We start from the raw sequence: 15,847 nt of genomic DNA on the forward strand, positions 1-15,847 counted from the left end.
CATTTCCTTTCTTGAACATGTTTACCATTTCTGTAGCACATCATTGCCCTGTTTTTTATTTGTGTACTAATACACTGATTCTACCCCCAGTACTTCAACAGAACTGAAAATTTGCTCAAAATATATTCAAACTTACTGAGTTTTCTTTTTGGACTCCTGTCTTTGCTGGAGCATCTGGTGGCTCTGGTTGATCTGTTCATCTGTAGGAGTAAGCACTAAGAAGTCGATTGGAAGTCCTGTGTGTGGGCAGGTCTTATTTACTGTACCTTGTTGTACATAGTCTCTTTCTCTGGGACTCTGTCCCTGCAGGCCATTTTTTGGGTGGATTCTTTTTGATTCTTCCAGTCTCCTTGTTAGGGTGTCTATAGGAGAAGGGGGCAGGGCTTTCACTCTTTATAAGGGTACAGACACTTTGTTTTCTCCTCATTTTCGGTAGGGCTTTTATATTATCTTTAATCCTCTCTAATGTTCCCTTGAGTCATGTTTTTGCCTCTTACATAGTATGACCATAATTTCAGCTAGGATTTAAGGAATCTTGACCATTGTGGAAGGAGTATAAAACATAGAAATTTATTTTTTGTGTGTATATTTAAGGTATACAACTTGATGTTTTGATATATTAATACATGTACACAGAGAAATGGCTACTATAGTCAAGTAAATTAGCATATCCATCATCTCACATAGTTACCCCCTTTATTGTTTGTGGCAAGAGCAGTGATACTCTCCTTTAGCAAAAATCCTGAATACAGTACAATATCATTAACTGTAGTCCTCATATTCTGCATTAGATCTCTAGACTTCATCCTCTATACCTGCAACTTTGACCTATATCTCCCCATTTTCTCACATCCAACCCTGGTACCCATTGTAATATCATCTATTTCTGTGTATTTGACATTTTAAAAAGGTATTCCACATATATGTGAGATCATGAAGTATTTTTCTTTCTCTGGTTTATTTCACTTAGAATAATCTCTTCCAGGTTTACCTATGTTGTGCCAAATGTCGGTGTCTTCTTTTTTAAGGCTGAATAATATTCCTTTGTTTATACAACCATGCACTACTTAACAATTGGGAAGCACTGTGAGAAATGTGCGCTTAGGTGATTATATCATTATGTGGAAATTGTAGAGTGTGCTTACACAGCCAAGATAGTGTAGCCTACTACACGCCTAGGCTGTGAGGCCACAAACCAGTACAGCATTATTACTGTATACTGTAAGCAGTTGTAACACAATGGTAAGTATTTGTTTATCTAAACATAGAAAAGCTACCATAAAAATACAGTATAAAAGATTTTAAAAGGCACACCTGTATAGGGCACTTACCATGAATGGAACTTGCAGGACTGGAAGTGGCACTGATTGAGTCAATGAATGAGTGGTGAGTAAATGTGAAGGACCAGGTCATTACTGTATGCTATCGTAGACTTTATAAACACTGGACACTTAGGCTACACTACATTTATAAAAAATATTTTTCTTTAATAATCAATTAACCTTAGCTTACTGGAACTTTGTTACTTTATAAAGTCACCACAAACACATGAATAGTGTGTTGTGCTACAATGGCTACAACATCTAGGTGATAGGAATCTAGGTATAATCATCTGGGACCTTCTTTATATATGCAGTCTGGCATTGACCAAAACATTGTTATGTGGCAAATGACTACATACTACAGTTTCTTTATCCATTTGTCTGTCGACGGACTCTCTGGCTGTGTGTGTGTCTTGGCTATTCTGAATAGTGCTGCAGTGAACGAGGGAGTGCAGTTATCTTTATAGGTGGTGATTTCATTTTCCTTATGCCCAGAAGAGGAACTGTGAGATGATACACTAGTTCTATTTTTAATTTCTTTAAGAATCTATATACTGTTTCTCACCTTGGTGGCTCCAATCTGCATTTCCACCAACAGTGTGCAAGGGTTCTGTTTCCTGCATCCCCTCCCATACTTGTTATCTCTTGTCTTTTTCATAATGACTGTCCACACTGGTGTGATGGTTTTGATTTGCATTTCCCTGATAATTAGTGATTTTGAGCACATTTTCATGTACTTGTTGACCATATTTATGTCTCGAGAAATGTCTATTCAGGTCTTTTGCCCATTTTTTAATGGGGTTATTTGTTTTTTCTGCTATTGAGTTGTGTGAGTTCTTTATGTATTTTAGATACTAGCCTTTTATCAGATATATGGTTTGCAAATATTTTATATCAATTCAGAGGCTGCCTTTTCATTTTGTTGATTATTTCCTTTGTTGTATAGAAGCTTTTTAATTTAATATAGCCCCATTAATTTATTTTACATTTGTAGCCAGACCTTTTGATGTGAACATAGAAATTTCTTGGTTCTTGTTTTCAGTAAAATACTATGAGAAGTAATATTTTCACTGATTTACTCAACTTTTAAATAAATTAAAATCAATATGATTTTTAAAAACATCTTACAATTGAAGTATAATATGCATATAAAACACACAAATTTTAAAGGAAAACTAATGAAAATTACCTTCTATATTTGTGTCATTGCCACCCAGATAATTATTTGCTTCTGCAGCAGCAATAACAAAATAATCAGAACAAGAAGAAGTAAGCACACAAAAAACTTTGAAGCAAACATGATAAAGATGTTAATTTTTGGCATAATTCATATGTGGGTATACTTTTTATTGTGCTATTTTCTATAATTTTCTGTATCCTTATTCTATAAATAAAACACTTTCAAGTTAGCAGAGAATTTTGCATTAAAATTAAACTTCACTGACTGCCAAAACAAGGTTGGTAATATAGGGAAAGTTCAGTTCACATTCAAGTTCAGTTCCATTGGATTTCAGGATATTTTAGATGACATTTCAAATTCAAATATTGAAACACTTATTCTTTTTCTCTAGAATCTGACTTTCTTGTTGATCTCCATTTATTTTGGTCCCTTCCCTTTTCATATGTAATATAGAAAAGAGTAAGTTCAAATGTTTTACCAAGTTTCTCTACATGGAATCATTAGTGTGAACCTACTTGCCTATGAAATATATATTGTTATCTCATTTTGATTTGAATTTGCATTTCTTAATACCCAATGATACGGAGAAGTTATTTTAATGTGCTTTTATGTGCATATATATTTTTGCTATTTTTTAAATTATCTTTTTTATTTTGAAATAATTGTAGATTCACATGCAGTTTTAAGAAAAATAAGGGAGACCTCATGTACCCTTAACAGTTTTCCCCAATGGCAACTATAGTTGTAAAACTATAGTTCAATATCACAGCCAAGATACTTGATATTTTTGTTTGTTTGTTTGAGACGTAGTCTCGCTTTGTCTCCCGGGCTGGAGTGCAGTGGCAGGATCTCAGCTCACTGCAAACTCCGCCTGGGTTCAAGCAATTCTCATGCCTCAGCCTCCCGTGTAGCTGGGATTACAGGCACACGCCATCATGCCTGGCTAATTTTTGTACTTTTTATTAGAGACGGGATGTTTCACCATGTTGGCCAGGCTGGTCTTGAACTCCTGACCTCGAGTGATCCAGCTGCCTTGGCCTCCAAAAGTGCCAGGATTACAGGTGTGAGCCACCACGCCCAGCCTGACATTGATACTTTTTAAGGTATAGAACATTTCTGTCACCACAGCATTATATCCCTCATCTTGCTCTTGAATAACCATACCCCCTTTTAAAAACTTAGCTAATCTTATTATTGAGATGTAAGAATTATTTATTCTGGATCATTTGCTTTTTTATATTCTAGTTTGTTAATGTAGTAAATTATACTGATTATTGAGAATTATATTGATTGTTGAATATTAAATCAACTTTGCATCCTGGAGTAAACTGTGCTTGGACATGACGTGTTTTGAAATGTATTTTCATATACAGTCTGGTTAAGTTTTGAGCTTTGTGTTTTCTGAGGAATTTATACATTTCTTTTAAGGTAATGAATCTATTACAATAAAATTGTTCATAATATACTCTTACTACCTCTTCTTTTAAAAAAAAAAAAAGTTACCTTTTAATGTCTGTACTCGCCAGAGAGATTACCCCCTCATTCTTCATGCTGATAATGTGTCTAGTCTCTTCTTTATCTTTCTAACTTTTTTAAAAAGTTAAAAAAACTTTAAAGAACTAACTTTGATTCTATTGATTTTTTTCCTCCATTTTTTGTTTTCTATTTTAATTATTTACACCCTTATTATTTCTTTTCTCCTGCTTACTTGAGCCTCAATTTGCTTTTTTTTTTTTTCCCCAACATTTCTTAAGGTAGAAGCTTAGACCTTTGATTTTACATCCTTCTGCTTTTCCACTGTAAGCAAAATGTATGAAAATAGTTTTCAGACTTTGGACAATAGGCAGCACAGGAGAGTAATGCTAGAAAGAAAAAAATGTGTTTAACAGTAATTATTTTTAAGAATTTGAAAATACATTAAAGTCAAACTTTATCACTGCCACCTAAGATGTGAATACCTTGGCTTAAGACAAATTATTATACTGTTTTAGTGTAAATGATCATACTCATTCATTAACTAGAAGTTAGAACTATTAACATTGGGTGAACATCATTTTCAGAAAATTTCTTCTTTTTATTTAAGTTGAGACAGGGTCTCACTCTTGCCACCCATGCTGGAGTGTAGTGGCACAATCACTGTTCACTGTAGCCTCGACTTTTTGGGCCCAGGTGATCCTCCTACCTCAGCCTCCTGAGTAGCTGGGACTGCAGGTGCATGCCACCATGCCCAGCTAGTTTTTGTTTCTGTGGAGATGGGTTTCGCCATGTTGCCCAGGCTGGTCTCTAACTCCTGGGGTCAAATGACTTGCCTATCTCAGCCTCCCAAAGTTTTGTGATTACAGGCATGAGCCACCACACCAGACCTTCATTATACAATATATTTTTTGATATTCGTATATGGTGAAGAAAAGAGATTTTGGAAAGCTAAGATGTTAGAATCATTGTTTAGTTATTTTAAATCCATGTTGCAGCTGTGGAGAGAATCAGTGTATTTCTTAATGAGAAACGTGAGAACATTATTAATTCCACACTTCTTTTACTGTCTTTCTTCCAATTTTTTGTTAGTTTAATTATTTAATTTTGTAAAGTTTTTTTTTGAGACAGTCTCACTGTGTTGCCCAGGCCGGAGTGCAGTGGTGCAATTTCGGCTCACTGCAACCACTGCTTCGCAGGTTTACCCAATTCTCGTGCCTCAGCCTCCCAAGTAGCTGGGATTACAGGCAAGTGCCACCACACCTGGCTAATTATTTTTTTAGATTATTCAAAACTTATAACATTTCCATTCTGTTTTGTAACTCAAATTGCCTAACACTGGTTTTATTGGATGTGTTGTCTACCATCAACCCTTTTACCAGAGTTTAGTTTCTGTGTTCCTGAGTTCTTTATTTTTATTCATCTTCTTCTGTATGTCTGGCTTTTGTTTTAAATTATTTTCTTCACAGAATATTTCTGTGGCATATTTTATTCACATTCTCATGTTTGAAAATGTCTGAAGGTTTTCATTTTCTCCCCCACACCTCTTTCCACTATTTAGTTAGAAGAAGACACAAATAAATAAACCTACCAAACTTGTTTCTCTCTCTAGATTTGGGGATTTTCATCAGAATTTTCAGGATTTTGTCAGTTTTTCCAAGGGACTGCTGCAAGCTAAGGCAGGATTCAGTCAGGCATGTTCTTCTTGACCCTGCTCTAGGGTTTTCTCCTTTATCACCCGTCATGGACCCCAGTACACCTAAGACTGTGTGCTTGGGCTCATAGAAGCATTTTTTACCGCATGTTACCATGGGACAGCCTGTGATTTATAGCACATATATTTTTTTTTTGAGATTCAGTCTCGCTCTGTCGCCCAGGTTGGAGTGCAGTGGCATGATCTGGGCTCACTGCAAGCTCCGCCTCCCGGGTTCACGCCATTCTCCCACCTCAGCCTCCTGAGTAGCTGGGACTACAGGCGCCTGCCACCACGCCTGGCTAATTTTTTGTATTTTCAGTAGAGACGGGGTTTCATGTGTTAGCCAGGATGGTCTCAATCTCCTGACCTCATGATCCACCCGCCTCGGCCTCCCAAAGTGCTGGGATTACAGGATTGAGCCACCGTGCCCGACCTGCACATATATTGTTTAATGAGATTGTTTAAAGGACTATATATACTTTATTCACTCCCACATACGCCTGAGATTAGTATATTTGGTATTATTAATTCAGTAAGCATTTAATGAGCATGTACCACCTCTCATACCTGTGGTAATGGTTAAATGAATTTTAACCGTCACTTTTTTAGTATAACTCCTAGTTTTAACTTGCCAGATAAATCATGTACTTTTATTCTGTTCTCCAGATTATAGAGGTGTGGTAGACTTTGAGGATATTAAGTTTGGGCTGTAGTCTATTTATTCAATGTACTGCTCTTCTAAGGCAAAACTTTAAAATTGTGATTTCACAATTTCTACCTATTTCCATGCCTAGAGATATGACACATTTATTCCTTTTGGTATTTTTTCTCTTTTCTAGCCCTCTTCTTGTCAAACATAGACTTGCTTATACCTAACACAAAGTATTCGATAGAAAAATGGGCAAAATAATAGGAAAACAGAATACAGACCCTGAACAGTAATCATCGTTCAACCCGATGCTTCATCAAGATCATGCCAATTAAAGCAACTGAAATATTCTGTGCCTATCAGAGTAGCAAAAATGACAAAATCTGTTATATTAAGAGTTGGTGATGTTTTTATTACTATGGGGTTGATGAAAGAAAAAAGAATTGGTGAGGATATAGAGAAAAGGGACTCTCATATGCTGATAGTGGGAGTACAAATTGGTAGAACCGCTTTAGAGAGGAATTTGTCCTCTCAAATTTCTCAAATTGTATACAGAAATAAATACTCCACCTCTCAGAAGTTCCATTTCAAGGTTATGTTTTAGGAAGAACTTCTTCATAGATCACGAGAGCTTTTTGAAATAATTTTCATTGTAGTATTGGGAGAGCAGATAATGTAAATGAAATATTGTAAAGCAGCTAGAATGAATGCATAGAGCTACATGTATTGATAATAATAAAACTCAGAGAAAAAAAAAAAGCCCATCCACTTTCAGGATAGGGCTGCCTCTGGGGAGGCAGGTTAACAGTGTAGAACCATGAGGAGGCTTCAGGTACTTTAGAAGCAAGAATACTAACATTTGATAAATCTAGGTGATGGATACAGTGGTGGTCTCTATACCAGGCTAATCAATCAAACTTTCTATCCTCATAGAAGTCTTCTATGACTGCACTGTGCAGTATGCTCACACTTGAAATGTAGCTAGTATGGCTGAGGAATTGATTTTACTTTTATTAAATTTTAATTTAAATATCCACTTGTGGCTAGTGCCACTATGTTGGACACTGCTGCTCTGTGCTTTTTAGTGTGTTAACACAGTTAATGGTAACTATACTTTTTTTTTTTTTTTTATGATGGAGTCTCGCTCTGTTGCCCACGCTAGAGTGCAGTGGCGTGATCTCGGCTCACTGCAACCTCTATCTCCCAGGTTCAAGCGATTCTCTGCCTTGGCCTCCCAAGTAGCTGGGATTACAGGTGCCTGCCACCAAGCCTGGCTAATTTTTTTTTTTAGTAGAGACAGGGCTTCACTGTCTTGGCCAGGCTGGTCTTGAACTCCTGACCTCGTGATCCACCCACCTCAACCTCCCAAAGTGCTAGGATTACAGGTGTGAGCCACCACGCCTGGCCTATACATTTATTTTTAAAAGAAGATATTCAATGATTTGGCAATTCTGGTTCCTAGTAAATTCTCGTAGATGTACTTATGAAGTCATATGCAGGTATTTTTGCTTTCAAAATCTGTGTGATTCCTGAACTTAGGTAAAAGTCTGGTTAGTAAGAATATGGAGAGTAAGGAATTCTTTCTTTTTTTCTGACTTTCATATAGTAAGATTTAGGATAGTGATCTGAATTGTAACATTGTTTTAAATAGGAAAACAACTGTAAATAACCTAAATTTCCATTAATAGAGGAATGGATTTTTAAAACAAATGTGGCCTACTAGTATAGTACTCTAGAGTGGTTACAAGGAATGAAGTAGACTTAGATATAGAGATGACATTCAAATGACTTAACTAGTGTGGATGACACCAACACCACCAGCCAGTAAGAATGGATGTGGACCATAGTCCTTTGTTCTCTGCTGTATATTACCTGGGGGAGTGGCTTGCAACAACAGCTATTTACTAACTAGTATTGAGTATTCCATTTAAAAAAATAACTAGTACTATCAGGCATACCTGGTGAATATTCTTCTCATATGTATCAATATAGGAGGGTTACAGAAACATACTGAGTGAAAAAAATAAGATGCAAACAAACCAGATGTGTGTTAGTTTCTTACAGCTACTATAACTGACCACCACAGTTACTGAGTACTGCTGATATAAATGAAAGATACTTAGTATGTTCCAGAGTTGTCTGAGTACCACAGCTAGGTGACTCCTAACAACAGAAATGTATTGTCTTCTGTAGCCTGAAAGTCCAAAGTCAAGGTGTCAGTGGGGCCATGCTGTCTCTGAAGGCTCTAGGGGAAGACCCTTTCTCGTGTCATCCTAGCTTCTGGTGGTCATAGGCAATACTTGGTGTCCCTTGGCTTGCCAGCTACATCACTCCCGTCTCTGCTACTGTCATCACATCCTTCTCTCAGGAGGTGTCTGTCTCTGTGTCTGTCTTCCTCATCTTACAACCACCAGCAGTCATACTGACCTAGAGTCCACATTAATCTAACGCAGTCTCATCTTGATTATATTTTCAAAGACCCTCTATCCATTTAAGGTCACATTCACAGGTTTTGAATGACATAGATTTGGGGGAACACCATTCATTCTAATACATTATGTATGGTACTATTTATGGGTACTAGAAAACACACAAAGGAATACTGGTTTTGGTTTTTTTTATATATATGTATGTACATATTTGTATATATGCAGATAAAGTAATTGAAATGGTCTAGAGGATACATACTAAACTCAAGATAGTGTTTGTTCCTTCATGGGGGAAATAAAATGAGATTTGTATATTAAAAAATATTAACGGTTGCTTTGGGAGGCTGAGGCGGGTGGATCACGAGGTCAGGAGATCAAGACCATCCTGGCTAACACGGTGAAACCCCGTCTCTACTAAAAATACAAAAATTAGCCGGGCGTGGTGGCGGGCGCCTATAGTCCCAGCTACTCGGGAGGCTGAGGCAGGAGAGGGGTATGAACCCGGGAGGCGGAGCTTGTGGTGAGCCAAGATTGCACCACTGCACTCCAGCCTGGGCAACAGAGCGAGACTCTATCTCAAAAAAAAAAAAACAAACAAAAAAAACAAAAAACAAAATTAACAGTTGGTAATGTGAATTGTGAGTGTATAGATGTCAATTTTTTTTTTTTTACTTTCCTATACATATTTAATTTTTTAAAAGACTTGATATTATGTGATGTTACTGTGTAATACTCTCATATATAACTTATGGAATTTATTTTTGAGAAAAAGTCTTGCTCTGTCGTCCAGGCTGAAGTGCAGTCACTGCAACCTCTGCCTCCCTAGTTCAAGCAACTCTCCTGCCTCAGCCTCCCAAGTAGCTGGGATTACAGGTGCACGCCACATCACCTGGCTAATTTTTAGTAGAGACAGGGTTTCACCATGTTGGTCAGGCTGGTCTCAAATTACTGAACTCAGGTGATCCATCCACCTTGGCCTCCCAAAGTCCTGGAATTACAGGTGTTACCCACTGTGCCCAGCCAAACTTTTATATTTTTTACTTTTCAATTCTGAATAATATTTAACTACCATGTAGTGAGTATTTGTTATATGTCAGCCTCTGAGTGGAGAATGCAGTCAGGGTGGGCTTATTTGTAATGGGGGATGTTGGGTGATGTGGGGCCAGAGAGTTGAATGAGTGAAAATATGTGTGGGGAATGCATCTGTATATAGTTGTACTTTCAAACATATTGACATGAAATTGAGTGTGGTATTCCTTTGTGTTTTTATTCTTTTTATCTGTTTCTATTCTCCCTAGACTTGCGTAGAGAATGATCTATTTTAATCACCTCCCCTTTTAGAAAAACACTGAAGGTAACAACCAGATAATTAACGACTGTAATTCTGTTTTCCTGATGTCATGCTATGAACTGTTGTGTTTGTTCATTGTTTGTATTCCATATTCTCCTTCTCTGAATTCTCCTGGATTTGCCCTATGTTATAACGGTGGAGAAGGGGCAGCTACATACTTAATGTTTTCGTGGGGGGTTTTTTTTTTTTCCTTCTCACCGATATGGGTACATGGGTGGGTTCATGCTGAGTTTATTTTGCAACATTCTTACATGGTAGTTTCTCAAGATGTAGAATTCCATAATGTCTTCCCTCAAAAATCCTGAGACATTGTTCTGCTGTCCTTCAGATGTGTAGTGTTCAAAATGGGAACTCTAACGTTAGTCTCCTTCTCTTTCCATTGGTGATAACATGTTTCTTCTGTCTGGAAGCCAGTGGAACTTTCTCATATACTGTGAATTCATTAATCTTGCAAGAATGTTTTGATTGTTTTTCATGATTTTTTTGGAATGTGGGATGTTTTTCTTTTCCTCTCAAAGAAATTTTCTCATATTAATAATTGTTCTGTTTTTCTTCTAGTTTATTTCTTCTGGAATTTTTAAGTGCCTATGACGTCTGCACTTTTATAGTATCTGTGGAGAACTTCTCAGTTTGGTCCTTCACATCACAAATTTAATTCTCCGTAGTGCTCACTCTGCTGCGCCCAGGCTGGAGTGCGGTGGCGACATCTTGGTTCGCTGCAACCTCCACCTCCTAGGTTCAAGCGATTCTTGTTCCTCCACCTCCAGAGTAGCTGGGACTGTAGGCATGCACTACCACACCCGGCTAATTTTTTGTATTCTTAGAGAGTCATCATTGGGCCAGGCTGGTCTCAAACTCCTGACCTTGGCCTCCCAAAGTGCTGGGATTACAGGCGTCAGACACTGCCCAGCTGCCATTTTAATCTTAAAATCAACTTTTCTTTGTTCTGTGATTTTCTCTTTTCATAGCAGTCTCTTCTTATTTTATGGATGCAGTATTTTGTCAAATCTCACTAAATATACTAATTAGAATTTTTTTAAAAAATTCCAACTTCCTAAATCCTCTCTGTTTAGTTAGAGGTCTGTTCTCTCTGCCTGTTCAGTTTCACAGTTTATTATTTATTTATTTACTTGATAAACTTTTTATTATGAACACTATGAAACTTAAACATAATTGGAGAAAATAGTAGCATGGATCTTCATGTAGTCATTATTAACACTCGTGTTCTTATTTCATCTACCCACTTTACCCTCACCACCTTTTACATTTTGACTTCTATTTTTAAAAACAAATCTTCCATATAATTTCATGTGTAAATATTTCAGTATGTTCTTTCAGTAAGTATGGACTTTAAAAAATGTATCATACCAGCCAGGCGTGGTGGCTCATGCCGGTAATCCCAGCACTTTGGGAGGCCGAGGCAGGCAGATCACGAGGTCAGGAGATCGAGACCATCCTGGCTAACATGGTGAAACCCCATCTCTACTAAAAAAATACAAAATATTAGCCGGGCATGGTGGCAGGCACCTGTAGTCCTAGCTACTTGGGGAGGCTGAGGCGAGAGAATGGCGTGAACCCAGGAGGCGGAGCTTGCTGTGAGCCGAGATCGCACCACTGCACTTCAGCCTGGGCACCAGAATGAGACTCCGTCTCAAAAAATAAATAAATAAATAAATAAATAAATAAAAATAAAAATGTACATTCAACAAAATCAACAATAATGTTTAAATTCTTCCTAACAATTTATCTCTAATTATCTTTAAAATGTCTTCTAGAGTTGATTTGTTTGAATCAGATTCCAACGTCTACTGCATTTAGTTATTAAGACTCACAAATCTATAGCACTCTTTCCCTATCCCAGCTTATTTTACCCCTTATTTGTTGAAGAAACTGGGTTGTTTAGTAGGATTCCCTACATTTGTCTTTAGCTGATTATATATCATCATGGTATTTAATGTGTTCTGTCCTCTGTATTTCATGTGCACTGGTTAATTAGAAGAGAGTCTTGAGTAGGTTCAGCATATCACTCTCTTAGGTTGAATGTCTTCACTTGGTTTTGTTGTTCATCTGTACTTATAAACACAAGTCTAGACTAACTTGTTTTGCAAGGTTGTGGGATCCCCCCTCTGCATTTATGAGTGGTGGGGAGTCTGCTGTGCTCTGGAGGTGTGCCTCTTCTTAAGAGAGAGGGCAAGAATCAGCCCAGCAGTCTCTTCCTTTTTCATGCATAGGTAGAGAATAATATGGCACAGTGACTTTCCTTGAGTTGCGGAGAAAAGATGCAGGAGTAACCTTAATGGAAGAGAATATTAGGGAGTTCTAGTGCTCGGCTGAGCCTGTTGGGGTTTTTTTGTTGTTGTTTTTTCCCCCATTTTACCTCTTTCTTTGGGGCAGCCCAGATTTGGCTGCTGTATTGCCCAGTGTTTGTACCTATCTGCCTGCCTGCCCCTCTCTCTCTCTCTCTCTCTCTCTCTCTCTCTCTGTGTGTGTGTGTGTGTATGTCTCTCTCTCTCTCTTTCTCTCTCTCTCATCTCCAGCTTACAGATCTGCAGTGGAAATGTCTTAACTTAGAAAACAGTTCTTGCTTACTTCGGCGCGGAGGTATGCACCAGAGCTGCCTACTCTCCATAGCCATGGCAGAGCACTGGAGCGTCTCTCCTTGAAGATCTGGAATCATTTGCATTCGTGGCCTCTCTCTGCTGCTTAACTCACCTTCAGAGCAAAGTCATGGTTTATCAAAAATTGTGGACATGGAGTAATCCTTTTGTCTGTAAAGCAATCATTTTTTACTTAAACTTTTCTTCCCCATTACAGATACTAAAAAATATTACTTGGTATTCAGAACGAGTTTTAACTGAAATCTCTTTGGGGAGTCTCCTGATCCTGGTGGTAATAAGAACCATTCAATACAACATGACTAGGACAAGAGTAAGTATTCCAGCTGCTGTTCTACCTTTTTTGCATACAGTACAATTAAGATGATAGTTTAAAGCAATCCCAATTTTTAGGGTACTAAAATTCTCATGACATATGGTAGAAAATACAGGTCACTGTAGTCACTGTATTACATGATCCTAATGTAACATAAGGTCTTAATATTTAATGGATTGTATGATTGGAGATATTTTACATGAAATAGAAAACAAGCAATGCAAAACATTTAGATAAAAGCTAAAAAGCTATTGTATGTCTTTATTTGGCCAGTAACACTGATTTGCCTTTTTTAATATCAGCAAATAACAAAGTACAAAAGGACAAGAAAATGAGCACAAGAAATGAGCACAAGAAAATATGAATTAAATGAGAAAGAAAAATAGAAGAGAGAGAGTATTTTAAAGAGTAAAAGACAAAGAGAAAAGAGAGTATTTTAAAGAGTAAAAGAAAAATTTCTGCTGGATTCTATTCACAGTACCTGGGAGCAAATTACAGTTCTGGTTAATAGAAATATATTGTTAAAGAGAAGCAGTGTACAGAATTCATAGCTAAGAGAAATGGTATTTTATTTATTTATTTATTTATTTTTGAGCTATGATTGTGCCACTGCACTTCAGCCTAGGCTGCACTGGAGTGCAGTGGCACAATCATAACTCATTGTAACCTCCAACCCCTGGGCTTAAGTGATCCTCCTGCCTCAGCCTCCTGAAGAGCTAGGACCACAGGCATATGCCACCACACCTGGCTAATTTTTTTTTTTTTTTAAATAGCCAAAGTCTCGCTATGTTGCCCAGACTGGTCTTGAATTGGTTTTGAACTTCTGTCCTGAAGTGATCCTCCTACTGTGGCCTCCCAAAGTGTTGGGATTGTAGGCGTGAGCCCCTGCTCCCAGCTCATTTTCAGTTATTTTCCTCTGTGGGGCTGTTGCAGATACACACTCATGTTTTTTATCTGAAACCCTAGGAGCCAGCTATGTTTTAGAAAGCAGAAGTTTTTGGATTTTAGAAAGATAATTATAGTTTATATACTCTACTGTGTGTAACCATTAGGGCCTTAAGTAGCATGCTGTAATTAAACATTATATTTCTGTAGCAAAATATTTCAATATTCACCATGGAGGGAATAATGAAGACCATCAGAAACATCATCATTTTTTGTGTTGTGAAAAAACTTTGAATTTTCAGTGCTTTATGGATTTAGGAATTAGAAAAAAGAGATTGTGGATCTGAACTTTCTAAAATCAGTGACAACTGAGTTTATATTTGCTTCTATTAATAGTTAACCTTGGTTAAAATATGGAAAAGACTTGATTGTATGTTTTACACTTGCTGTTTCCTCACAGGACAAGTACCTTCACACGAATTGTTTGGCAGCTTTAGCAAATATGTCAGCACAGTTTCGTTCACTCCATCAGTATGCTGCCCAGAGGATCATCAGGTAAATATGAATTTTAAAAGAAATACTGATTTGCTTCTGGTTGAGCTATTAAGATGGATACTATGGTGGTTCCGTTTTAAATGTTACCTGTGAGGACTATCACATTTTCCTACTTAATTTTTATCACCTTCTTGTTTTGTTAAAAATACTTTGTTCTGTTTTGTTTTCTAACCTAAGTTTTGATCAAAGTTAATTGTATTTACATTCAATCTTTTATAAAATGTAATTTTAAGTGTAATGTTGTTAGTTTTTTAGAGGAGCAGGTATATTTCTTAGTAATGTAAATTAAATATGAATGTATTTGATGAGCATTTTATAGAGCATCACAATATACTTTTAAGGATTTATCTGTGTGCGTTTTAGAGAATGTTTATAGCAGTTCACCCGTGTATTAGTTTCCTATTGTTGCCATAACAAATTACCAAAAATTAGTGGCTGAAAGCACAAATTGGTCATTTTAAAATTCTCTAGTTTAGAAATCCACCATGGATCTCATTAGGCTAAAACTGAAACAGAGCTGCATTTCTGTCTGTAGGCTGTAAAGGAGAATCTGTTTCCATGCCTCTTCTAGTGGTTGGAGGCTGCCTGCATTCCTTGGCTCATGGCCCCTTCCTCTGTTATCAAAGCCAGCAACGGTAGATTGTTGAGTCCTTCTCATACCTCATCACTCTGACCCCTTCTTGTGGTTCCCTCTTCCACGCTGAGGACTCTCATGATTTCCTGGACCCTTCCTGATCCAGGATTATCTTCCCATCTCAAAGCCAGAATCATAATCATAAGGTCCCTTTTGCCATGTAAAGTAACAGTCATAAGTCCATGGGATTAGGATGTGAACATTTTTGAGGGAGCCATTATTCTCTCAGCCAGAAACCCTTGTCTCTTCCCCACCCATTGCCAAAGACATGACTTTTTTTTTTTTTTTCTTTCTTTTTTTTTTTGATGGAGTCTCGCTCTGTCTTTTAGGCTGGAGTGCAGTGGTGCAATATCGGCTCACTGCAAGTTCCATCTCCTGGGTTCACATCATTCTCCTGCCTCAGCCTCCCGAGTAGCTGGGACTACAGGTGCCCGCCACCACACCTGGCTAATTTTTTCTTTTTTTTTTTTTTTTTTTTGTATTTTAGTAGAGACGGGGTTTCAACATGTAAAGACATAACTTTTAAGGGTAGGAAAGCTAACTAACCAGTCATGAGTGAATATCATTGCAGGACTTGTTAATATATGGGGTACTTTTTTGACTTCTGTAGGATGTTCGGTATTGTCCAAGTAGCTCTCAAATAGAACCTCAGTGAAGTCATATTGTTTCCTTTAATTTTACTTTTGGGGCAATGCAGGGTTTTCTTCTTCTTCTTCTTCTTCTTCTTCTTCTTTTTTTTTTT

The 15,847-nt window shown here is 37.4% G+C and overlaps 1 protein-coding gene across 1 annotated transcript in view; it reads left to right on the forward strand.

Moving 5' to 3' along the window:
• Positions 1–15,847, forward strand: part of DYM (dymeclin) — a 349,582-nt gene that overhangs the window by 208,199 nt on the left and 125,536 nt on the right. Inside the window, 2 exon segments of the mRNA XM_017888647.1 lie at positions 12,915–13,028; positions 14,377–14,471. Coding sequence (XP_017744136.1) covers positions 12,915–13,028; positions 14,377–14,471 — 209 coding nt within the window.

This window comes from Rhinopithecus bieti, unplaced genomic scaffold, assembly GCF_001698545.2.
Source record: "Rhinopithecus bieti isolate Rb0 unplaced genomic scaffold, ASM169854v2 scaffold_18295, whole genome shotgun sequence".
NCBI classification, from domain to species: Eukaryota; Metazoa; Chordata; class Mammalia; order Primates; family Cercopithecidae; genus Rhinopithecus; species Rhinopithecus bieti.